Raw genomic sequence first — 26,871 nt, forward strand, 5'->3', positions numbered from 1 at the left:
AGCCTTCTGGTTCATATCACTCCAGCCTTACCATCCTTCTTGCTATTCCTCAAAAATGCTAACAATGGTTTAACAATTGCATGTGGTTTCCCTCTGCCTGGAACGACATTCTATCATACAGCATAAGGCTTGCTCTCTCATTTCTTTCGGGGCTCTGATCAAATGTCACCCTATCAGTGAGGCTTTTTCTGACCAGCATGTATAACAGACTCCTATCCTCCCACAAATGCATTCCCTCAGCCTCCTTACCCTCCTTGACTTTTATTCAAGGTAGTTATCATTTTCTGACTTGTTTTATACTCGCATGTTTTTTAAATCTATCTCCTCTTGTAGAATTTAAGCTTCTGGGGACATAGATTCTTTTTGCTTAAAATAGTGTTTGTTTTTTGTTTTGTTTTTTTTAAAGATTTTATTTATTTATTTGACGGAGAGAGACAGCCAGCGAGAGAGGTAACACAAGCAGGGGGAGTGGGAGAGGAAGAAGCAGGCTCCCAGAGGAGAAGCCTGATGTGGGGCTTGATGCCAGAACACTGGGATCACGCCCTGAGCCGAAGGCAGACGCTTAACAACCGCGCCACCCAGGTGCCCCTTAAAATAGTGCCTGAGACATAATGCTCAAAATCATTTGCTGAAAGAATGAATCAGTGGCTCAGGAGTAAAGACTTTGGAATCAGACATCAGATAACCTTGATTTGACTCCTAGCTCTGTCATTTTCTATGTCCAAGTGATATTGGACAGATTACTCACCCATGTTTTACATTTTCTCATCTTTCAAATAGTGATAATAATCCTCATTCCACAAAACTGTTGTAAGGATTAAATGAAACAAAGCATGTAATGTGCTTAATACAAAGTGACTTGGTATAAGTGGTCAGTATATGACAGTGCTACTTAATATAGAAACATGGTCTAGATTTGGACTCAAAGGCCCTAGGTTACAATTATGACTAGATATTGACTGTGTAATTTTAGGGCATTTCAGCTATGAATAAGGTGGCGGGATGAGAAAAATAGGTAAGATACAGTCTTTCCCTCCAATCTTAGTTATGTGATCTTGGGTAGGTCGCCTAACCTCTCTGTCCCGTTTCCTCATTTGCCAAATGAGAACAACATAATAACTACCTTATAGCTTTGCCATGAAGATTAAATGCGTTACTATGTAAAAACAACGTCTAGCCCATAGCAATTGCTCACTATGTTGGCTACGATTATGATGATTATGATGATTCTAGTCTGAAAGAGGAGTGAAGGCATCTAAGCAAAGAACTACAATACGGTGCAGGGAGAGGAACAGCAGTCATCAACTAGAAGAATGTCTCTGGAGTTTGCCCATAACTGGTTAAGTTCCGCGATAATCAGGAAATTTTATTTTTTTTTTATTTTTATTTTTATTTTTTTTAAAGATTTTATTTATTTATGTGACAGAGAGACAGCCAGCGAGAGAGGGAACACAGCAGGGGGAGTGGGAGAGGAAGAAGCAGGCTCATAGCGGAGGAGCCTGATGTGGGACTTGATCCCCGATCGCCAGGATCACGCCCTGAGCCGAAGGCAGACGCCTTAACGACTGCGCTACCCAGGCGCCCATCAGGAAATTTTAAAACTGTTATGTCTACAATAACCTAACTCCCTACTACCAACCCCACAGCAGTTGGAAAGGCAAATTTCTCTAATGATTTGGTAACTGGAATATAAAACTTTTTAAAAATAGGTAAAGAGGTCACAGTCTCAAATAGTGTTTTAAAGGAGGTCAATGGAACCCATTGACTTCCCTGTCCCCACCCTCAAAAAAGTTAACATATTGCTTAAATTTCAGAAACAGTCAAATAGACCCCCCAGAGGTCAAGGGCAACATGTAATCCCCTGAAAGAAGCAACAAAATTAAGGGCACAACGGTGTGTTTTATGGCGGCGCTGTCACAGACTAAACATCAGAACAGGACATTAAAGGGTGGTCCTGGAGGTTGAGTGGGAGCACACCAGGTGAGAAGGAGGGGAGGCGTCACCTTTGGAGAAAGAACAGCAAGAGCCAAAGCATGAAAAGTGCACGTGGGTGGCTTGGAACAACCAAAAGGAAGCTTTTGGTGGGGGACAGCCAGAGAGCAGGACGTGTACGGAGAAACGTGCGGCCTGAGGCCTGCCAGATGAGGGAGAAAGCCCCCCCTCCCGTACCCTGTCCTGATCACTCAGCATCACTGTCCCCTCGGGATTCCCCTCTAAGGGCTCCCCGTTGCTTGGTTCCCTCTTACTCCCGCCACTCTTCCCTTACCTCGTCTTCCAGCCTTTCCCTCACTCTCCCGCCTCCTCCGCCCTGCCGGTAGTGACGTCTAACTAGCGCGCCATACGGCGCCAGAAAGGTTCTGCCCGAGCGGGAGAAAGGGATCCCGGTGAGCCTCACTGCGCCTGCGTGCGGGCGCGAGCGGTCAAAGCGGCTTCCGGAGGCCGCCGAACTGCGCTTTCCTCCCTGTCTGTCGCTTTCGGAGTACCCTGAGCGAAGTTCAGGGAGGCCGCCGCCACTGAAAGGGCATTTTTCTGTAGTTCTGACACCTCCTGGTGCCCAGCTACTCCGGCCCTTGCCCTTTGACCCTGCTCGCGGCGGGGTGAGAGGTCGGTGGCCATCTTGTGGCGGCGGCGCGGGCGGCTGTTACTGCGGAGACCCATCCCCTCCCCCTCCTTACCCTCCTGGCGGTCTGTCAGTCAGTAAAGAGACCCGCAGGCAGTCAGGTGAGGCCCCGGCCTCGTGCGGTCGCTCTTCCCGCCGCACTGGGCGGCCCAGGCCGCTCCCTGCAGGGCCCCACCGCCGCCACCATGTCCTCTTTCTCCGAATCGGCGTTGGAGAAGAAGCTCTCGGAGCTGAGCAACTCTCAACAGAGCGTGCAGACCCTGTCCCTGTGGCTCATCCACCACCGCAAGCACGCGGGACCCATCGTCTCTGTGTGGCACCGCGAGCTCCGCAAAGGTAAACACCCCCTGTGCAGCCCCCTAGGCCCTCCCCCGGATTGACCTCTCCCCAGCCCACTCCCGAGGCTCCTCCAGCTTCTTAGTTGAGGCTTGCTTTCCAAGCCTCTCATTGGGCTTCTGAGGTTGAGGACAGCGTTACCCCATTTCTCGGAGAAGGAAACTGAGGCCCGGGAAGGTTTAAGATGCTTGCCTGAGGTTCCCAGACTCCAAGTTCATCCAGCCCTTTTCCCCGCGGGGTACTCCTGACACTTGTGACTATTATTATCTCGACAGCCTTGTAGAGGGCACTTGCCCTAGGCTGTCGTGTGCCGGGCGCTTTGCTGGGCATTTGGAGTAAGAACCAGAGGACTCTGGAGTAAGACTGCCTATATCCAGTCCTGGCTTAGCCACTTATTAGCTGAGTGATATTGGGCTAGTTTCTTCATCTCTCTTTGCTTCTGTTTTCTCATCTATAAAACGAGGACAAGGATGGCCGCCACTCACAGAGCCTTATTCTGTGCCAGTCACTATGCTAAGACCTTTACGAATATCCTAACACTTAGTCCTCACAACGGCTCTGTGAAGTGGGTAGTATTACCTCCATTATGGACCTGTTAAGGGGCCACACTACCTAGACCTTACCGCTCAGGCTTCTCTTCTCATGCATCTTTCCTTGATTCTAGACCCTGCTCAGGATCTGACAGGCATTCATTGAGCTCAGCCTGTTATGTGCCAGGCACTGGGTTGGATGCTTGATAACATGTTGACTCCAGAGGCCATCTGCTTGGAATTTTAGCCTAAGTTTGCCATTCACTGACCCCAGCAGCCTAGCCTCTCTGACCCTCAGTTTCCTTACCTATAAAATGGAGGTGATGAAAACTGGTATTTACTGTGCCTTTAATTATGTGCCAGGTGCAGTACTGATATCTTTACATACATTGTCATTTTTTAAATTCTCAGAGTTCTCTGGAGTAGGAACTTTGCAGATGAGGAAAAACTGAGGCTCAAACAACTTGCTGTGGTAAGGAGTAAACAGGATAATCCCAATGAACATCTAGTACGGTGTCAAGCACAGTATAGGCATTTCATAAATAATGGTGAAATGGGGCTACTGATTACTCAATGTGAGGCATGGTCTTTGCCTTCAAGAGTTGCTTACAGTCTGGTGGGCAAGGCTAAGCACCTTCACAGCTGTTACTCTCTATGATTCCATAGCAGAAAGCTGAGGAAATGGAGCTTAGAGCCACTTTGGGGAGCCTCTGTGTAGTAGGCCCTGTTTGGTATAGGAAGTAACTTTACATGTGTTTTCCACTATCTGTGAACTGGAGATCCCACCTAAGTGGTTAAATGGTGTTTTCAATGCCTTAGAACTGGTGAGGCTAGACTGCATCAGGCTGTCAGATACCAAAATCCAAGATTCGTTCAGGAGACCCGGTTATAGCCTTCTAGCAGAGATTCCCCGCTCCACAAATATGTGCTGTTCTGAGATAGGGGTCCCCTTTGGGCAGTTGGGGGATAGAGCCTGGAGCCACCAGATCCTCCTCCTTGTACCCTATTTGAGTTATGGAAAATAATAATTTAGAGAGTGCATTCATCTGTGAAGCTCCTTTAACCCTAATTTCATATGATCCTAATTTCATGGAACTTATGTTTTAAGGAGACCAGCATTATTATCTCCCATTTTATAGATGGGAATGTAAAGATACGGAGAGATTAAGTGCTTTGTTTAGGAGCATATAGCTGGAGCATCAGCCCAGCGCCCTCTGATGCCAAAATTTGTGCTTTCAAGTACCCAGTGCCTCAGTACCCTTTAATAAGTGAAGGTGATCATCTGACTCCAACCAAACCCATAGCCCTTTTGTTGATTAGAATTAGTCACTATATCCCACCCCATCCCACACTAATTTAGCATTTGTTTCATTCTTCCTACTTCTGTCTTTTTCACCAGATTTGTGTTCAGAGGAAGGGACTAGGTCTTGTTTCTTTGTAATGCCCATAGCATTTAGCATGGTGCCTTTTAACACAGCTTAAAAATAGGTTAGGACGTCTCCAACGTCATTTCATGGTTGAGCAGAGGATCCAAACAGCACTACCTAATATAACTTTCTCTGAAATGTTTCATATCCATAACACCCAACAAGGTAGTCACTTGGCACATGTGGCTGTTGAGCACTTGAAATGTGTGACTAAGGAACTATAGTTTTAAATAATTGTGCTAGTTACAATTCAAGTGTTCAATAGCCATATGTGGCTAGTAGCTACCATATTGGATAGTGCCAAGGTGGAGCATGTTCTTCCAGGCATCAGGATACAGCTTCCTAATACCCAGGCTTCCTTCATGAACTGAGAATGCGCCCACACTGAAGTGGAAAAAGATTTTGTGCCCCTATGTTCAAATTGACTAGCTCCTTAGATTCTGGCCCACCCCGAGTCTTTAAAATGGACATTTCTATCTATGGTCAAGTCATTTTCCCTAAGATGTTTATAGACTATCTCTGAGTCGCCTTCAAAATATTTAGAGGGTTTAAGGAAATTATTATCATTATTCTTTGGTTAAATACTTTTATTCTTGGTGGGTTATTGTCTTTCAACTTTCTAGAAATAATTCTTAACTTATCCCTTTGGGCTCTGTCCTAGGTAGAACTTCCCTTCTTTATGGAGAATTTTCATGTAAAATACTCTTAGATGAATATTTTTCAGTAATACTTTTCTATTTTGGCCTGAATGCAGATAAATAGGCTTTTATTTTTTTTCCCCCAACTTTTTTAGATGTCAAAACCAGCTAAACAAGTTGAATTTTTTGGTCAACTAGTTGTATAAATTTTGCCTAATAACTATTCCATCCCATTTGGCATGAGCATAGGTAGGGGGTGAAAGGATCTATTATGTCGTATTGGAAAGACATCTGAATAAGTGAGTTGTCACCTGGGACTAGAGTAGAGGGTGTGAGTATTCAAGTGTTCTGGGCTTTGTCATATCACCTTTACACACGTGGTACTTATGTTGGCTTCAGGATGCTGGATGTAGAGGGATAAAGTTTGACCCTAAATAAATCCCCATTGCAAAGTTTGAGGATGGTGAAAATTAATTGGCATTGTAAGTAGTGAAAACTTTGGCTCTCTTGCCTCTTGGCTGTCATGTTTGCAGCACTGAAAAATGTTTCATGTCTTAATTGTCCACATTGACATTTTATATAATGAATTCTGGGTTTTTTAACATAAAATATATGGCATTTGTAAAGCTTCGCTTAGTCATATTTCCTTTCTTGAAGTTCTGTTATACTTTTGAATCCACTAACTCATGGCATTATAGACTTGGTAGTTTTACTTGTTGCAACATCCCAGAACAAGGTTTGCTTTAAGAAAAGAAAAGCCTTTGCCATAATGATACCTTTGTAGCAACAGAATATTGTAACTATTGACACTTTTGATATGCTTTTGAATAATAATTAGAATAGTTAAAGATTAAATATTATCATCATTTAGCCATGTAAACTAGGTTATTACCAAAAGGTTAATACAACTTAGGATATCCATATTTAATTTTACGAATACTTTAAGTCGTCATTTTAAACTATTACATGCTTTTAAAATCTTGTTTTTAACTTGGGTTATTCTTCTGTAGCTACCTTTAAAAATGTCACATCTTATGCCTGCTGTATCAGAATTTATACATGCTGTGTGCATTTCAAAAGAAACAAGTGGTTTCTGAGAGGAATAGAGTAAGGACTAGTTTTTCAGGTATGTAAAGGTTGATAATAAGGCTTGCCTTGAGTTTTTCAGGTATTTTAGCATTGGAGAAAACTTAGTGTTTTGGACTGTCTGATTGTATTCTTATTTATTTCTTTTAAAAGAAAACTGGGGCCAAAAATGATAGTGATGTAACTTTACAGTTGAGAAGTTATGTTCATAGAAGCCAGGAAATTCAGTAATGTTCCCCCAAGCAACTGTAACTCAGACATAGTGCATGAGGTTTTTATGGTTTAATATATGATGCCATATAGAGTAATAGGAAATACTACATTTAGTATGTATAAGAGAGAAGAATTATGGTTTTTGTGGGAGCCATAATTTTGCATATCCAGAATTCAGACATCTTTATATTTTCAATAATAATGTAGCATTAATATATATTTGTATTTGAGATAAATATCCATTGGTGCATTTAGAGATTTCTCTGGATTGTAGAGTTGATATCATTGACTGATGATGATTGTTATGGGAATGTTCAAAGAGAAATCTCAGTACAGGAACATAAATTACAATAGTCTATTTTAAAATTGAAACCTGGCTCAGTTTTTTCATTCTGCAGTATTTGGTAATTAATAGTGAATTAAAAATGCTCCTCTTTGCAAAAGAATAAATGAGAACCTTGGTTTTAAAATGTCTTCTTGAGGATATTGAGTGCTTATCCTTTAGGAATTTTCTTTGGATTATCTTTCTTTTTACCATCAATTTTTCTGGTTGAAATATCACAGAAATGAAGATGGCCCATTCTTATTTTGTTTAGTTTTTCAAACTTGTATTCTCAAACCTGTTTTCTTAGTGATATCAATAAGTTAAGTTGTTGTTTCAAACATAAAGGAACCCTGATCTCAAGTAAATAATGCTTATCTTAATATCCTTTAGGAGTAGCTTAGGGCAGAAGAATTGTGGATTGAGAATTTCCTTGGTGTAAATTAAATTACCTTTTTTTCTCTTTTCCAGCCAAATCAAATAGAAAGCTTACTTTTCTGTACTTAGCCAATGATGTCATCCAAAACAGTAAAAGGAAAGGACCTGAATTCACTAGAGAATTTGAATCTGTCCTTGTGGATGCTTTTTCTCATGTTGCCAGGTATGTTGTCTGGTTTTTTTGTTTGGTTTGGTTTGCTATTTAAATGCATTACGCTTTCCTCCTTATTCTTTCCTTCTCTGGGAGAGCCTTTGCAAATTGACGACTTCATATTTTACAGGGGTGTGCTTTACAGGGTGTTGTAGAGGCCAAACTACAGTTTTATGTTTTGCTGGGCCCTTAAGAACCGTCTCAGATGTGTAAACATTTTGATGCATTGAAGGGATTGAGTCTAGCACTTGTAGAACATCTTTTTCCCTAGATCTATTCATTTATTGAATTCATTTCTTGAATATGGTGTTTTCCTTGGTTTGGCTGAGTTGTCTCATTAGTTTATGGTCAGAAAACAAAGCTAAATAGTACCAAGAAACATTCCAGTAACAAAATCTTAATAGCAGGGTATTAGTTGGTTATGCCTTCATTTTTACTTCTTTCCTTCTAGATGTCTCGTTTACTAAAAATAGTGGTCATTACTGTAACTGCAAAGATAATAATTATCAGTGTGGAAAGGCTATATCATATTAAATCTCTGCCACTATTGTGTTTTGTGAACAAGAAGACTAGAGCACAAAGCACACATGTAGCTAATATTACAGGAAATTCATTTGATTAAAACTTCTAGAAATCATTTTTATTTATTTAAAAACAAACTGCTTTTTTGTAGATACAAATTAGTTGCCCAGGAGGAGCAAAAAAAACTATTTTTCACTAGAATATTATTTAGTAAACATATAAGAAACATCTTTGCAAGAGGAGAGTGGGAAGGGCAAGAAAAGGAGACCAGTTGGTTAAACAAAATTGTTCTAAGATCTAAAGTATAAGTGAAAGGCCTCAAATGTGTAAATGAGTCCAGCATTCCATGAAAGATTTGAGAAGTTTGAAGGAATAAAATGAAAAATCCAAAAGAAAGAAATGATATCTAGTTTTCTAGAGATGAGAAAGATGTTTGTCACCTATGTAGCTGGCCCTTACTTTTGATGAACATGGACACTGAAGAAGCAGAATGTATTCTGATCTTGAAACAATCCTGAATCCTTATAGCAGAGTAAGCTTAGAACAGACTGCTAGAATAGCTATCTCAAATCGGAGCCAGGCATTTTCTTGTTGAGGAGATGTAGTTCAGTTTCTTAGATTGTAGCTCTGCCTCCAGCAGTGTCCCAATGACCTTGGACATGTTACTTAGCTTTTACTAACGCTTTAGTTACAAGTTTCCTAACTGAAGTTGTTGTGGGGTGGAAGTACACCAGTCTGTTTTGAAACCACGTAGTACAGTGCTTGGTCCCCAGTCTTTGCTCAGTTATGGAAATATGCTAAATTCTAAACTTTGTGAAGAGAAGGACCATTTCCTTTTTGTTCTTCACTGTATCCCGGGCACCTAGTAAAGTGTCAGGCACAGAGCTGTCAGGTTACATAGCTTTAGGGAATACCGTTTATGTAGCCTTGATGTGATTGGTGTCTCAGGAGTTGGGCAACACTCTGGTCTGCCCTGGCATAGTAAGGATTCAGTAAATACTTGTTGAATGAATTAATTAGGGTATTGGAAATTGACTAAAATAATTTCCTATGGGGATAGCACACATAACATTTTTATTTAAAAATTGGACAATAATCGTTAACTGCCCTCCAAACCAGGAAAGGATAAGTAGAAAGTAGGAGAAGGGGAATGGGCAATACTGGGATTGAAAATACCTTTTCTACTTGGTGTAACATCTTAAAGCCTATCCAGGAGGCTCTGTAAAAATGTCTTGGCAGATTCGGTGGCATTATGGGGAAAGAAAACCTGGTCCTTTTCAATGAAAAAAAAAAAAAGCTCTAATCCGCCTCCCCCTCCCTTTTTTTTTTTTCATTTTTCTTGTTCTTTGAGGTCCCTTTTGGGTGTTAGATTCAGGATCCCTGTGTTTCCAAGCCCTTTCCTCCCACCATTGTTAGAACAGAAAAGCCAGCTACTCCACTTCAATCCTTATGTACCTTATCCATAGTAAGAAGTACTCTGTGTGGTTTTCTGTGCCCAGTTGATGAATAAGGATAGTGGACCCATTAATATTGACCAGAATTGATTAGGAATCTTTTTATGGTAATTTCCTACCTCCTCCCTCATCCCCCTCCCCCAAAAAAACTCCAAACAAACCTCTCAAGTCAGAGGAAACCACCAAGTTCATAGGTTAGATTTAATTTGAATAACAGTTTAATTAACTAGACTTTGGACTTTTTTCCCCACACAAATGCCTTCTTATTTTCTTCTGCGTTTGGAGATAGCAGTGCACTTTGTTTTTCATTGAACATATATTTGAGTGCCTTCCATGTGCCAAGTACTGATGCAGACAGCAGAGGAGCAGCAGTGAACAAGGCAGGCAAAGACAAATAGACGAGCAAGATACTTTCAGAGGGTGATAGTATGGATGTAATGAAATAGAATGACAATCTGGAGTGGGATCTCTTCTAGTGCAGTTAAGGAAGGCCTCTCTAAGAAAATGACATTTGAGGTAATCATGGGAAGTAGGAATAAACAGCTATTAAAAAGAACCAAAGGTAGAAATAATCCTGGCGTGTGAAGAAGATCAGATTACCACACTGAAGGCCAGTGTGGTTAGAACAGTTGTGTTGAGCAAAGGGAAAAGCGGCATCAGTATAAGATCAGAGAGGTAGGCAGGTGCCAGTCACATACATCTTGTAAGCCTTGGGAGAGAGGGTTTTATTCTGATGGGATGTCAGCGATGGGTTTTAAGCAGGGGAACGATATAGTCCATCACATTGTTAAAAGGTCCCTGTGCCTTGGTGTGGAGAATGAATTATAAAAGCCAAGGGAGGGGCAGGGACTTGAGTATGAAGGGTATTACTCTACTACAGGCTAGAGATGACATTGGCTGGGATTCAGAGCAGTGAGAAGATAGTAATAGCTTCCAGATATCAAATGTTTACTTTGTGAATGGATTTGCCTCACCTCCCCACGTAAGACTGATAGGATTTGTGGGAGTTGAGTGGGAACTGGTAGTGAAGGAAAAGAGAAATCAGATTATTTCTAGGTTTTTGACATGACTAAGTGGATGGCTGCTGGTGCTGTTTGCTGAGATGAAGCTTGGGAAACGATGTGGTAGAGGAAGTCAGGAGTTTTGTTTTGGCCATGCTAAGTTTGAGGTGGCTACATATTCCAAGGGGGTGATGCCAGATAGGTAGGTGGATGAAATAGTCTGAAGCTCAGTAGGAAATTAATTTCTGGAGACATAAATTTGGAGTTATCACCATATACAAACTTACTTACTATTGTGTCATGGATTCCCAAGGCCACGTCCAGGTTTGGTGACTTGTTAGGAGGACTCACAAGACTCACTGTATAGTTGTGCCTATGGCTGTGATTGATAACAGTGAAAGGATGCAAAGCAAAATCAGCAAAGGAAAAGGTGCATGGGCCGTAGTGCAGAGAAAACCATGTGTAAGCTTCCAAGAGTCCTCTCACAGTGGAGTCACACAAAGCATACTAAATTCCTCCATTTCTGAGCTATGACAACATGTATGAAGTGTCGTGTACCTGGAAAGCTCATTAGAGACTCAGTGCCCAGGGTTTTTATTGGCGTTGGCCATGTACCCTCTGCCAAAATTCCCAACTCTCAGAAAGCAGGTATTCAGCATAAATTATATTGTTTGCACAAACAGTTTAGGCACAGTAAACCACCCTGATTATCAGTTAGGAAATTGCAGGAACACTCCTGAAACCCAAGTTTCCAGATGCCAGCCAAGGGCCAGGCCTTTCTAAGGGTGGCAGTTTCAGGCTTGCTATGCTAACTCTTTTCTGCACAATTGGCAATGGAACATTTCTGCTCCAGTTTCACAGGAGGCTCTGTTGGAAGTGCTGGGGATATTTAGAAAGAATTCCTACCTTTAGTAGGCTTATCACAGGGCTGCCGTGCATGGGATCAGACAAAAACACACAAATTATAGTGGGTATACCAAGGAAGTGCTGTTAGAACTACAGAGGAAGAAAAGACCCTCAAGCTAACTTGGCAAGGCCTCAGCTGACACTTCAAGCAGCAATTCTGTGTGTATAATACAGTTTATACTTTTCAGCTCAGTTTTGCAGTGATTGAATTTATAATTAGAATTAAAAATGCATACTAAGTTGTGTTTGATATAAGTTATACTTGCTTATCATTTTCTGCTTATTCATTGATTAATGGCAAGGACTTTTTTGGTGTTTTTTTCACTTAAAGATTTTTCAGTTTAGAATGGAATTAGTGCAACCTGAAAAGATAGTTCTGTCTGTTATAAAACTATTTTATTGCTTTAGTTGTACCCAGTTCCAAGTGCTAATGGGACTTAAGTTCATTGGAGCTACTTGGGGCAAAACCTCATGAGTAAAACGATTTCTTGACTGTTGTATCTGTAGCTTTGAAACTTACCCAGCGGAACTTTGATTTACTCTATTGCTCCAGGAATTAGCCTGTCCTGGCTAATTACATTCACCAGTTAAACTAGAGCTCCTTTTCGGCTTTTGCCTTTAGTGTTAAAAGCCTTTTGAAAATGACTTTTGGTTATTACAGGTTTGTGTATCAGTTTCCATTGCATATAGTAATGTGGCTGAATCTGTACCCCAAATATTTAGTCTGCATCCTGTCCCTCCCTTAACTAATCCTTGGTAAGAATTTGTTGTCATGGATAGGTTTCTCTTTCTATTAAGTGAACAGAGAATTTGCAGAGAACAGGTTATATGTTAAAAGTTATCAGCCAGTTAAGTTCTGATTAGTTATGAAATGATTATACTAGTTAAAATTATTTTATTTCCTAAGTCATACATTCGATCTCATCAGAGACTTCCCATTACCTTCAGGATAAAGGCCACATACTTAATATGGTGTTCAGGGCCCTCGTAATCTAATTCCACCTTGTCCCTCCAGATTCTCCGCTATTTCCACATACTCCTTATATACTTAAGCCACCTGCATTACTCCCAACTTCTCCCTCTTCACCTTGTTCTCCTTTGGGGGTTCCATTCAAAGAAGAGGAGATAGCATGAGCAAAGGCACATGCATAAGACGGAGCAAGTTCTGAGCAGAAGCTACATATGGTTGAGTGCCCTGATTGGGGTGTAGAAAGAGAAGGGACTGCTGGGTCAGGTCCTAGAGGTCAGGCCCTAGGCCTTGTTCTTTGTATTACAAGCACAGTATTTCATAAACCCCACTGAATGAATAGATGAGTGTTTAGCTGATGTCTGATATGAATGGCTTTGTTGTGGGAAGATGATTGTTGAAAGGTAACTAATTGTATGGCCTATCGAAATCTAACTAAAAATTTTCAAGAAAGATTACAAGGAGACCAATATTGTGCCTGTTCTAGGATGGGTAGCAGTAGGGGGGAGAGGACAAATCGCTGCTCCTGTGGAAGTTGCATTCACATGACAGAATATAAACAGTGAGTAAACTGAATAGCATATCAGAAGCTAAGTTGTATGGAGAAAAATTTTAGGGAGTAGGGAGTGTAATTTAAATAGGGAGATTAGGAAGGGGTGCCTGAGCCATGCCACCATGTAAGGAAATGTGGTTCCAGGCAAAGTGAACTTTAAGTGCAAAGGCCCTAAGGCAAGAGGGCCAGGGTAACTAACTGTTGGGGAGCGAAGAAGGGAGAGGGTAGGGGAGGCCAGAGTAATAATGAACTGTGTTGAGAATGGCTTTGTAGGCTTTATTGGAACTTTGACTTTTATTCTGGGGGAGAATGGGAAGAACCATTGGAAGTTTTGAGCAAAAGAGTGACATAATCTGTCTCGACGCAACAATGTTTAAAGCTTGAGATTAGCTTGTAGGAGGGTAAGGGTGAAAGCAGGGAGACAGTAATCGGGCAAGAGATCATAGTGGCTTGGACCAGCTTGACAGCAGAGGAAGAGGTGAGAAGCAGTTTGTTTCTAGATATGTTTTGGAAGTGGAGTAAAAGTGTTTTTATCACCAATATCAAATAATTCAGTCATAGCTTTAAGTTTTATAAACTGCCATTGAAATTTTTTTTCCTATTTTCCCCTTCACCTCTGACTAAAAAAAAAGTTTGACCAAAAAAAAAAAAATTGTGTGTACCCTGATTTAGTACTTTGACCCCAGTGCAGTGAAATTTGCCACTAATATTTCATAAATAATGCAGTTTGATCAGATGAAGCTGAACCCTCACGTTACCTCAAGTGTTAACATAAGTTTTAGAAAAGTGCCGTCAGGGCATACTTCCTTTGTACCTCTTTCTTCTTGAAGTTCCTGTTAAAGATCTTGGCTTAGAAACTAAGGTGTCAGGGTATCCCTTCTTGCTGGAAGTCATTCAGGGTAAGATCATTGACATCCAGACAGCTTTACAAACCTGAACAAGTTATAGTAACACCGTGGATGGTGAGGGAATTTGTTTTCCTTTCAGAAAGTCTTCCCACACTCTTCCACTTGCTGTCTTGACATTTTCCCATAAACAGCTGTTGCACACTGAGTGCTAGTTGTAGTTATCTCATTGGAAATACTGTTTCCAGAGTACAGTATGTCAGGAAGAAAACGGTGTAGCTTCTCTCAGATATAAATTACAAAGGGCTACATTATGCTCAGTGTCTTCTAAGATTACCCATTAGACACCTTTGTGAGAGTGGGGACTGTGTGCCTCACCCAGAATGAAAATAATGACGAAGTAGTTAATTTAAGTTGAGATCAGTCTTGGTATATGTGTATGATTGTATTTATAAAACATGTAGAGGTGTTGGTGTGTTAGCATTGTTGGGTTGTGCTGAATTTATTCCCCATTTTTATTTTTATTTTTATTTTTTTAAAGATTTTATTTATTTATTCGACAGAGATAGAGACAGCCAGCGAGAGAGGGAACACAAGCAGGGGGAGTGGGAGAGGAAGAAGCAGGCTCCCAGCAGAGAAGCCTGATGTGGGGCTCAATCCCATAACGCTGGGATCACACCCTGAGCCGAAGGCAGACACTTAACGACTGCGCCACCCAGGCGCCCCTCCCCGTTTTTAAACATTTGTTTTTTTTTAATCATTTTTTTCCTACCCTTGAAGGTTTTGGCCCCCTTTAATTCCCAGCAGAGTGTCTGGCACTACATTTCGATTAATGTCTTCTTGAAAAGCAAGTTGTCACATTTGAAATGATCAATTTTTGATAATTCCCTGCAACAATTAGTGATTGGCTTTTTGCCCTATTTGCCCCATCTTTCAAAGGAGATAAAGACAGATTACTTCTATAACATACTCCTCTGTCTTCCCTATGCACCACAGGAAGAATAGTTTCCGGTCAAATTTTGGGTATCTGTTTATCACAATGTGTATCTTACTCTTCCTTTTGTGTTTAAATATGTAAATCATTTAGTCAGTTGTTGCTGTTTTTAAAGTAGGTCTGTCCTAATTAAACACAAAAAATCTTAAGCTTATATCTATCTTTTCGTCTTTTCTGGGCAGAGAGGCAGATGAAGGCTGTAAAAAACCTTTAGAAAGATTGCTGAACATCTGGCAAGAAAGAAGTGTGTATGGCGGCGAGTTCATACAGCAGCTGAAGCTGTCTATGGAGGACTCCAAGAGCCCTCCCCCCAAAGGTAGAAACATCACCACATGTTTACAGCTCTTGGTCTTTGCCTACTTTCGAATCACATATGAAAAGCTGCAGTGGGGGTTGCTGTGAACCACCAGCGATTGTATGATTCTTCAGAGAGATGATCATAAACGATGGTGAGAATTTATGTAGTGCTCGCGGAGTGTAAGCCTGGTTCTGGTATTCATGCTCTTTATCATCTCACCCTTAACTTTTGCTGTGTATTCTCCTTGGCTCTCTTCTGCCTTGCAGAGAGTTTCCTTGCACAAGGGAAAGGAACAACAACGTCGTTTAGCTGTGGGGAACTAGGAGGCACCTTGGACTAAGATTTTGTCCTAGCCCTGCCACTGACTACTATGGGGTCTTGGATATGTCCCTTCACCCTTTTAGAGCTTGGTTTCATTAAATATTGATGTGGTTTGGGACGTACTTTTGACGTTTGTCAGCTTGCTGTCTACAATTGATTTTGGTCTTTACTGAACCCAGGATATCCTCCAGAAGTGTGTATGTGTATGAACCTCACCAAGTCGTCTTAAGAGTTTATGTTCTTTTCTTTCTTTAAAGAGGAGTAAGATCAAACATTGTTTGGTTCGTGGGTTTGTGGTTAGTTGCGGTTTAATTCTAGTTGGCACGACATGTTTCTGAGCTACAGATGTGATCTGACTGCACACGAGTTCATTGTCTGGAGGAACAAGTCTAAGTACTAATGTGGTACTCAGGACCCTTTATAATCTGAACTAGTTTACTTCTCCAGATTCTTCTGCGATTTCCTCATATACACTGTGGTCTTTGGCCATACTCAGCTCCCTTCTGGATGCTCTCAGGGTACCTCTTCCTTTGCGTCTTGTGTTACCTCTGCCTGAAACGTCCTCTGCTTTCACTGGGTGCTGAACTCCTTCTTTGGGAATGCTTTTCCCTGCCTGGTCTGGGCGCGTGTAGCCCTTCCCTCCGTGTTCCTCCGGTACTTTGTATATGCCTCTGCTGTAGCATTTAGCCATGGTTAGTTTACCTGATAGTATCATTCATTCAGCAACCCTTTATTGTATACCTTTCATGATCTCTTCCAGGTCTGAGTTTATATGCACTTTAAAGTGGGACAACTTTCCTGTAAAACTACAAGCTAGGGGCTGTATAAGAATGACATAAGTGCTTTCAGACTGCAGGTTGTTGCTGTTTTACTTAGAGTTGATGGGAAACAATTTCGAGGTCACCGGTGGTAGCTTCTGAAAAGCAAGGTGTTCCCTACTTTAGATTCTGGTAGTGTTTGTATTGTGTCTTTTGGAGGTGTTCTGCACAGTGTTGGAGAATTATTCAGTATTCTTTACTCTTAGACTTCATTGGTAAACAGTGCTGATTTTTAAAAACACCTTTGGGCAAGCAGGAGAACTCTGAAAGACAATGTTGGAAGCTAAGCGTTGAATTCAATTCGACAAGCATTTGCCAGACGTGTGCTTTGAGTAGATGTATGCTTGATGCTGTAGGACTGAGCGGAGGGTGGGGAAATAGTTTTGCACTCAGGGAGCAGTCAGTCAGTTGGGGAGTTTGTGGCAGTGGTAGATTTGAAAGTAGCTCCCTTGGGTTTCCGATTTTTTTGAGCATGTAGACGTTAACAGCCGTTGAGGCAGTATTCTTCAGTGTGGAGGATAATGCTGATCTGAAGGTGATTTCTCTTTCTTTGTGCTGTAAAGATGGAAACACATACCAAAGGTTCGAACATGTGTCTTAGTCTCAGCTAACTCCGTCTGTCTCCTCACCGTCCTCTTTGGACCCGAATTATCGACATATTTTACCTCAATCCTTTCAAAATATTGATGAGTTCTCCAGAAGTTTATTTCCAAATTTAAATAGTTCTTTTTATATTTCAGCTTTGATTCATGGATATTTCTTTGTCTTAAGATAACTTGAGACTTAACCTTTGAAATAAAAATTTCCTGTGGAACTTTGTGGAGAATAAATGGGCTTAGGAATTCTGTTTTAGGAAAGTGGAACTTGGGTTTATATACCCGTTTCCCCATGTGTAAGACCCAGGTGTTATAAACTTGTCTCTATTCTTGGGCATACTCAAGCTGTCACTGGACTGAATGGAATTTCATTATTTACTTAAGTCACACATGGGTCACACAGTATCCTACACTTGTAGAAGGATTTAGAAAAGAAAGGTAGATAGATACAAAGGAAATAGCATTTATTGAGCATCTGTTATGTACCAGCCTCTCTGTTGGCTGCTTTTCATGTAAACTTATTTTAGATTCTTACAACTCCTCTATGAATTTGGTATTATTTTCATATTTCAGATGAAGATACTAAGGCTTAAAAGGGTGTAGTAATTTCGTCCAAGTAGATATAATTAATAAGTGGAGAATTCACATTCTGGTCTATATGCCTGTGTTCTTTTCACCGTACTTTTTCCTGGAAGCACATGGATTCAGTAGATTTGAATTAGGATATGAATTCATGAGCAGGTCACAAACTTTCCTGGGCCTTAGTATAGTTAGTTTAGCTATTCTGGGCAAGGGTTTGAAACCAGGCTTCCAGAGTATGAATCCCAGCTCTGTCACTTCCAAGCTGTGTGACCTTGGGCATAACGTTAGACCTCTCTGAGCTTCAGGTTCTTCACTGTACTATGTGGCTATTGGTAGTAATACCTCACAGTGTTGTCCTAAGGATTACTTGATAAGATAAGCAAGATGTTATTAATGAAATGACGATATGACATTTATTTGAGCCCGACCCCCTGTTTCTGATATCTCCTTTTCTTTTTTTTAAGTATATTCTTCTTCTTTTCTTTTTTTTTTTAAAGATTTTATTTATTTATTTGACAGAGATAGAGACAGCCAGCGAGAGAGGGAACACAAGCAGGGGGAGTGGGAGAGGAAGAAGCAGTCTCATAGCGGAGGAGCCCGATGTGGGACTGGATCCCATAACGCCGGGATCACGCCCTGAGCCGAAGGCAGACGCTTAACGACTGCGCCACCCAGGCGCCCCCTGATATCTCCTATTCTGAGTTTCTCACTGTGATCCAGTGGCAAGCATAGGAGGAGACTTATTAGTATTTTTAGTCCCCCAGATTTTGTGCAAGAGTAGAAGGTGCGGTGCTTAAGATCACGAGCTCTAGGCCCAGCTTCCCCAGTTTTAAGTCTGGAGCTGGCTACTCAGTTTGAGGCGGTACTGGTGAAGTGCTTTCAGAACGGTACGTCCAGCGCCAGACCTTGGATGTAGAGCTTTCTGTTTCCATGAGTAAAGTTTAATGTGCTCCTCTTAAAAGTTGCCTTTATTTTGCAGGGAGAAAACAAAGAATGGGGAGCTGTTGCAAACAATATTTCCTGCTTTTTTTTCTCATTATAAAAATAAAGTCTGTGGGTTTTGGGTTTTTCCGTTTGTTTTTAATTTTTATTTATTTATTTATTTGTTTTCTTTTGTTTGTTTTTTAATCCCAGAAAATTTCAAGTGGATTCTTTTGGAAGACCTAGCTTTACAGGTAGATGGCTGCATTTTATAAAGTGTTTGAGAGCCTTCAGGCCAACTTTTTGCCTTAAAGTTAATTTTGCAGTCTGCTGTGGTGTCTGAAATTCTACCACAGTCAGGTCTCCGAGAGGCATATTATAAATGTTTAGGGAACCAGGAGTACTTGAATGTTAGCCAAGTACAAGACCCCTAGAGACACAGGGACAGATTGGAGGATAGAATAGAGAGTGTACAATACGAGGACGGGCAGATTGGGGGCCCCCCATAGTGTTTGCCCTTCCTGTAAACAGAGTGGTTGAGTGAGTCAAAAAGCCAAGTATAAATGCTATGGTCAGAAGCCGAATTGATACTGGGAGGGTGCCTTGTCTTAAATTCAGTAATAGGAGTGGGACCGACAGATTTCTGAGGCTATTTTTAATAGCTGCCTGACTAGATGGAGAATGCTGGGCATTATAATTGCTAACTTTGTACAGATGAGTCAGGGGACAATTAACAGAGCAGGCTGTCCTGTTTGTGTAAACAGAGGCATTTGGTCATTTTTGGTACAGAGCTAGCGTCTTCCAAGCTCTGTGCCACCTCTGCTTTCAAGAAGTTTCCAACTCAGTCTGTTGATACTTTCCTAGGTATTATAGGGATATAAAGAAATAAGGTAATGTTTCTATCAGAGAAGTGAGGCCTGTGCCTGCTGGCGGCCATACAGCACAGCAAGGGCTGGCGTTGCGGGAGTAGAGGGAGGTGAAGGCTCAGGATGCTGCTGCCCTTACCACGGGTAGGCTTTGAGCTTAGGTGAACACTGTCAGATCATTAGAGGCCATTCCAGGTTTTTGAGTAGAGGCACAGTGGGCGATTCATTTCTTAAGAGTGTAGTCTAAGTTGGAAAAGGATCGACTAGAGGCAGGGAGACCAGTTGGGACAGTGGTCTGCATAAGGCATGGAAAAGGGCACGTTTCTGGTAGGAGGCAATGGGAAGGAACAGAAAGGAGAAATCTGTAAGATACATCTCAGACGTGTAGAATCTGCTGGAAGTTGGGACTTAAGAAGTGATTCTGGTGGTCTCCACGGCATTGTACTTGGAAGATGGGGCCAGTGGAAGTGTCCATAGTGTAAATAGGTAGCTCAGGAAAGGAGGAGCCTTATGGAGAAAATGATGAATAATTCATTTCCTTTGGGTTCTCCAAGTGGAAGTAGGCGAGAACTGAAGTAGGATGACAGTGGTTATCTCTTATTACACCCTCTTCCATCAGGATGGCAAAGGACAGAAATGGGCCTGCAATTATTTTCATTAGTTTGATTTCAGTCTTGTAAGGCTATGACTGAGCGCCAGTATGAAGTCGTAGAAAGTACTCCAGTTTAGGGGGCAGGAGTACTTTGGCTCTCGGGCCCAGACATACACTGATGAGCTCCTTGACTTTGGACAAACCACAGCCTGTGGGCCTGGGTATACTCAAAAAAATGAGGTGGGGAAAGCAAAGATGCAGGTCTCTCTAAGGCCTTCCACTATCCAGATTCAGTGATTCTGAGGGTCCTGAGGTATTAAGTGGTGTGTGGTTTTTATATATAATAACTTGTGTATGAGAGTTTAAAACTGAAGGATTCAAGTTTTGTAATTTTTCTACCTTCTTTAGTGTATTCAGTTATTTCACCGAGCACTGTTCTAGGTGCTTGGAAGTGAACAAAAAATATTAAAATTTTTTCGCTTATGTGCTTATATTTTAGTGGTTACTCCTAACGCATGGCCACTTTGATGCTTTGTGGTGACTAAGTGTCTATGAGGGTCATACCACACACTGCACATTAATTAGGCAGCTAGTGTGTGCTAAGTACTGTTAGATTGTTCATATGTAAATTATATACTGTTAGATTTTTCTGTTTTACAAATATAACAGTCCTTGTTTTGCATAGTGCAGGACAGTAAAAATGACTGTAAGCCGCAACCATGCAAAGTGATCTTTATATCAAGGGGAAAAGTTATGATTATTCTATGACTTTTAAAATTTTTTTATCAAAGAATTGAAAACTCACTGTTGATTCCAAATCTATAGGGAACAAAAAAGACAGTAACGCTAATAGTTACCTAGCATGCTAGAACATAAAACATTAGAAACATTGAGAATTAAAGGGTTCTCTTTCTTTGTAATGAACTTCACAAGAGGGGTTTGACCAGAGCTTGCCTTCTTGAGTAATCCATGGTATGGAGCAAGCATCCTCAAAGTTTGGATCGGCTTTCGGCAGTTTACCCTTAGTGTTCTCTGTGTCGTGAGGTATGTTGGAAAGTTCCTATGAGATGAAGAGTTTCGTCAGCATCGCTTCCTCTGGGACACGGTCGTCCTTGTCATCACAACCGATTTCTTCACTTATGTTGATAAGTTGGCTTTCACCAGGTGATTCCGGCTGCAGACCTAGAGTTTCTGGAAGGGTGTGGCAGTGCCATTGTCCCTTTGGCCAGCTGTGTCTTCTGCAGCTCCCTTTACGTTCCGTTCGCTTCTAGCATGAGCTTTAGTTTTAGTTTCTGGGCTGTTCTTTCATCTTCGTCATTTTCAGTCAGTTCCCTGTTTTGATTATTCATTTTTATGAAATGTCATGTGAATTTGATCCCCGGGAGACAACACAACCAAACACTTTGCTATTTGTGTGTGAACTGAAATAACAGCTGTGCAGTGACCAACCAGTGACCTGAAAGAAGTGATGTGGTCACTGATCATGATGCATTCTGTTATTTACACAGTGATTTGTGGACTGAAGTTAGCAGCGAAGTTTGTTCTTTATGCAGTTACTCAGAGTGAATATGCCACAGTAACTGAAGTTTGAACCCTGGTGTCGGGGACAGGGAGTGGGGACTGGTGGTGTTTAAACCTTGGTAACAAATCTGTGCATGATAGACTCTTGCAGAGTGAGGGCTGCCTTGATGCAAATGTTGCTGGTTTTCTTTATTTAGTAGAACAGAGGAACAAAAGCGTTAAGAAAAAATAAAACCCACGATACTGACTTGGCTTTCACGTCAAGCATAGTTTGGTCAGTTAATGTGTAAGGTAGGAACAGGAACTACATCCTTGGTTCCAGGAGAAGATGTTTAATTAAACAAGAAGTGTACGTTATTCTGTGTATAACTCACAGAGTTCTGAGGCAGGTGCGTGGTGACCCCCCTTTGACAGATGAGAGAGTGTGTGCTGCTGAGGAATTTGACTACAGTGGGAACAGCACAGATTTTTTAAAGTCCTACCTTCAGACCAGTATTGAACTTCTCGGGGCCTCCATTTTCTCACCTGCAAGCTGGAGAGTTGCCTGAAGGACTAAATGTACAGAAACTGTTGCCGTGCCTGGCACATGTTACCATCATTTCCTTACTCTCCAAGCCTGAAGATGTTTGGCATTTATTTTGTATCGTCCAGTTTGATACAAAGGGAATGATTTTGGAATGGGCACATTTATCATAGCCATTTAAAAGCATACAATCCAGATAATAAATGTAACTCATTTGCCTCAAAAGTGGTTAATTTTAAAATAGTGACTTAAGTAACTTCTCTCAGTTGTATCAGTGATATTTCTCAGCAATGGTTATTTTTAATTTGAAGGTAAAGTAAAGGTTTGTTTTGTTTCTAAAGGGAGGGTTTAAAGGACAAGATGTGTAGAATTTTGTGTGTGAACTGACACAATTTTATTGATAGGTTTCTCTCTTCTACACGTTTTCCCTGTCTGAAATTAGACTGTTCCTATGAAACATCTCCTGAACTGGAATGGCAGAAAGTGAAGAAGCAGTTACCATTAATTTATATGGAAAAATTTTTGAGCATTCCCAGACCCCAAAAATAACCTCTCTCAGGCTTTTCTGATACCTTAGGCCACATCTTGCTAACAGATGCACAGAATAAATCGAGATAAAGCACAGATGCTCATAGATAGAGCTCAAAGCTCTGGTGGCTTGATGCTGAGAGGCTGAGTGTGGTCGCTGGGAAGGAGCTTGGCAGGGCCGCTCTGGCTGCATGGGGTGCATGCTGTCTCTGTAACCACTCCCTGCGAAACACATGCTGACCACTATTTTCACTTTGTGCCTTTCTTTGTGAAAGTGAAAATCCTCTTTGAATTTCTTTTGGTTAGTAAAAACAGGTACTATTACTGTAGGTCTTTCATAAAAGCAAGCTTTAGAATAGCGAGGAATACCTGTTCTTATTTTTTGAAATTATTCTACAAAGTGTAATTATTTTATATGCTGTGTATTTTCTGCAAACCCTCCCATACATTGGCTTGCTTCATTATATTGTGTCATGGGTTTCTTACCACTTTGCTTCTCTTGTGAACTTTTATTTTTAAGAGATAGCCTTTTTAATTAAATGTGTTTAGTTTGGTAAGTTTCATTTTTAGGTGCTTGTTTTTGGTAGTATTTTTCCAATGAGTCAATCTGAGATGACAGACCTGAGACCATTTTTGACTCTTCAGTAATATAGGGAATGACCACCAGTTTAAAATAACTAGCATATAGGTTAACGTTAAGCCATCTTTGGAAATGTACACCCCTTTTGCCCTTTTTTTGCATGTGACCCATTGTGCACAGCATTTTGACTCTTACCTACACAGTCTCTCGTGACCCAAATTTGTGCCCTTTTTCTTCCCTCTAGCAACAGAGGAGAAGAAATCTCTGAAGCGAACTTTTCAGCAGATACAAGAGGAGGAGGATGATGACTACCCTGGAAGCTACTCTCCCCAAGATCCTTCTGCAGGTCCCCTCTTGGTATGTCAGGACTCCCAGAGAGTAGGACACAGTGGCTTGGTGGAGGGAGCGCTAGTTGAAGATTATGGCCACAGGGTGGCGCCAGGGACCAATAGTACGGAATCACCGGAGGGCAGCTCTTAGGGCGCTGGGTGCAAGATCCACCCAGTGAAGCTTGCCAGATAGCAGGCTTGCCTTTGTCTTTGCATGCCGTGAGTCCGGATGGATTTATGTGTTAAATAGTATTTGGACTTGGCTTTGTTTCACTCCTAGGACTTGAAAATATTCTCAAAAAGTAGATTTTTGTGAAAGAGAAGATAATGCTACAAAGACATTTGAATGTCCTCTGCCATGGCTTTTCTTCTATAGATAGCGTGGTTATTTTATATAAACAGACAACTCATTAGTTTCTAGGATAGTCTGTTTGGCAATAGCAAATTTGCTACACTCTCACCTATTTACATATTAAAATGGAGCTGAGTTTTTAATTATATGCGTTGTTTAGCTCTTCATATAAATTAGCTCGTGAGCTCTGTGTGATTGATTAATTTTTGCTGTTTATTTACTTAACTAATTTACTTTATTTACTTTACTCACCGTTAAAGAAAGTGAGGCTCAAAGAGGGATTAAGTAACTTGCCCAGTGTCTTAATTGGAATCTGGGCCTGACTAACCTCAGAGACCGTGCTCATTACTGAGTTACATGCCCTCTCATTTTGCCTAAAACAGTTTTACCTTATTTTACATGGGTGTGGCTAAGGCCCGTGTAAATAGGAAACATGTCTGGTTTGTGTTACTTTTAAATGTTGAATTAGATGGTGGGTTAAGTGAAAACAGTATTAGGCCATATAGCTTTGTATTTAAAAACTTCTAAGAGGCCAGCCTAAATTATTCACTTTTAGGATAACTGAACTACTGTCTGCATTGCCAGTTACTCCTGGGTCATTATGGACTGGTGAACCTGTCAGTATTTGTTGTTTTCTGATGATTTTTTTTTTTTTTTTTTAGATTTTATTTATTTATTTTAGAGAGAGAGCAAGCGAGCACAAGCAGGGGGAGGGGCAGGCAGAGGGAGAAGCAGACTCCCCACTGAGCAATGAGCCCGTTGTGGGACTTGATCCCAGGACCCTGGGATAATGATGAGCTGAAGGGAGAGGCTTAACTGACTGAGCTACCCAGGCATCCCATTTTGTGATGATTTGAAATTACCCTTTTTAGTGTACAAAGTATGCATTCTTGGTTTGCTCTTGTCCTCGTCTTTTTCCCCTTTGTTTGTAATTAATGAGTTTGACACATTTAATTTGGAGAGTGGCTCCCAAAATGGAAACTGTCATCTTTGTGACACTCATTTGGTAAAGCAAATCCAGGGGAGACTTGAAGTAGGCAGTGTCGTTTCATTTAATCAGTCAGCACACAGTTGTTCAACATCTGAAACATGTGCCTTTATGCTATACTAAGCGATATGAACCAGGCTCCTTTTTTTAAGAGCCAAAAACGTGCTCTTTTAAAAAGTTTTTTTTTTTTCAGGTTATGTAGAATTTCTCCATGTTCTGCTATTGACTTAGAAAAATTAACTTTGTACATTCTCTTAGAATCCATCATCTAATCCAATCACTAACCTCAGTATAGGCTCTGGTATTTAGGGCAATGTTTTTGTAAATGTCAGGAGTGATCATTTTTAGAATTTTCCTCCACCTCATTTAATTCTGGCTAACTTTCTTTAAATTCCATATGTCTTAATGGACAGTGTTGTTTGTGCTTTCATTGTACAGACTGAGGAACTGATCAAAGCTTTGCAGGACCTGGAAAATGCTGCATCAGGGGATGCTACTGTCCGGCAGAAGATTGCTTCTTTGCCCCAGGAAGTGCAAGATGTTTCTCTGTTGGAAAAAATAACAGGTGAGAAGGTAGAGTTTGGGTGAAAGGTGAGGGAAGTGGGACATTTCTCTAATGCATCAAACCCTAGGACATGCTTACGTCTGCAGATACAGACTTCTTCAATGTGGTATTGGGTTTTGCAAACAGCAAAGCTGTTGAGACAGTCCATGCTTCAATGGTGATTCTAGGAACTATGCAGAAATGCCGGCATGCCACAGCCTATGGCACTCTTAAGTAAGGTCTGTTGAAAACGCAGGGCACATTGTGTATGCAATGTGGGGGGCAGGAGAGAAGACATTAAATTCATGCTCCTCTTACTAAAAAAAATGATGATTCAGTGTTGTGTGATTTACACGCCGTACCCAGACATACCGCATAGACGATAGTGCCTTTGATGCCAAGGACGCCAGGTGCGTATTGTTAGTCATGTCATCATGCCCTCTTGATGATCACCTCCAGTTAAACAGGGAGGGACACAGAACATTATTCCTGTTTTATGCATGGAAACTGCAAGGAAGGAGTGAAGCACGAGCTAGTATTTATAGAGAATGCTCTGTGCCAGATACTTCTACTCTTCCTGATAACCTTTTGAGATCACTGACTATATCCCCATATTGCATAGAAGGAAATTGAGTCTTTGAGAGGTTAGGTGTCTTCAGGCAAGACTATCAGCTCCATTTTCCTCACAGCATTTGCTCACTTCATGTCTCTGTGTCCCATTTTGGTAATTCTTGCAGTATGTCAAACTTTCTATTATATTTGTTACGATGACCTGTGATCAGTGATTAGGACTCACTGAAAGTTCAGGTGACAGCATTTTTTGGCAACAAAGTATTTTTTGATTACAGCGTATACAGTTCTTTTTAGACGTAATGTTCTCCCACCCTTAGTAGAACAATATAGTGTAACCATAGCTTCTGTATGCATTGGGAAACCAAAAAACTTATTTGACTCCTTTATTGCGAAATTTGCTTTATTGCAGTGGTCTGGAACTGAACCTGCAGTATCTCCGAGGCACACCTGTATTTTAAAGGTGTTTGGGGAAAACCTTTCTGATGACCTTTGATCAGAGGCCCCCCAAGATTAGGAAGCAAGCCATGAGGATATCTGAGGGAAGGAAGTGCCACCCAGGCAGAGGGTACAGTCCAAATAAAGACTGCAGGTTGGGAGCGTGCTTAGCTGCAGGACTCAACGTGGAGGCTGTCTAAATCCTACAGGCAGCATTTGGGCTCACTCCTACCTCCCCAGCTCCAGCACTTGGACCCTACTAGATCTAACAGTCTGTTAATCCTTCCACCTTTTCTCAGCCTCCACTCCCCTCTGGCCTTACTTTCTTCTCTACTTTGCACAGAGTCTTTATAATCACTCCCTTACATACACCCTCAGTCTGTTTTTCTCTTTCCTCTTCACTGTAGTCTTCTGGCAAAACCCCAGCTTTTCTCTTGGCTAAGTCCAACTTTTGAGGTTATTACAATGATCAACTCATTTATTGCTACTATCAGAATCATA

At 41.2% G+C, this 26,871-nt stretch overlaps 2 protein-coding genes across 3 annotated transcripts in view; one reads left to right on the top strand and one right to left on the bottom strand.

Moving 5' to 3' along the window:
• Nucleotides 1-2,324, bottom strand: part of TTI1 (TELO2 interacting protein 1) — a 44,631-nt gene extending 42,307 nt beyond the window's left edge. For both annotated transcript variants that reach the window (XR_005836935.1, XM_008698112.2), the window contains exon 1: nucleotides 2,267-2,324. The gene's annotated coding sequence lies outside the window, so the exon portion shown is untranslated. The remainder of the gene's footprint in view (nucleotides 1-2,266) is intronic.
• Nucleotides 2,325-2,402: 78 nt separating this feature from the next.
• RPRD1B (regulation of nuclear pre-mRNA domain containing 1B) overlaps nucleotides 2,403-26,871 on the top strand; it is a 51,066-nt gene continuing 26,597 nt past the window's right edge. The window contains exons 1-5 of the mRNA XM_008698111.2: nucleotides 2,403-2,956; nucleotides 7,644-7,773; nucleotides 15,186-15,319; nucleotides 23,394-23,506; nucleotides 25,257-25,383. Of these exons, the coding sequence (XP_008696333.1) occupies nucleotides 2,806-2,956; nucleotides 7,644-7,773; nucleotides 15,186-15,319; nucleotides 23,394-23,506; nucleotides 25,257-25,383 (655 nt within the window). The 5' untranslated portion in view covers nucleotides 2,403-2,805. The remainder of the gene's footprint in view (nucleotides 2,957-7,643; nucleotides 7,774-15,185; nucleotides 15,320-23,393; nucleotides 23,507-25,256; nucleotides 25,384-26,871) is intronic.

This window comes from Ursus maritimus, unplaced genomic scaffold (genome assembly GCF_017311325.1).
Source record: "Ursus maritimus isolate PB19 unplaced genomic scaffold, ASM1731132v1 scaffold_22, whole genome shotgun sequence".
In the NCBI taxonomy this organism is placed as follows: Eukaryota; Metazoa; Chordata; class Mammalia; order Carnivora; family Ursidae; genus Ursus; species Ursus maritimus.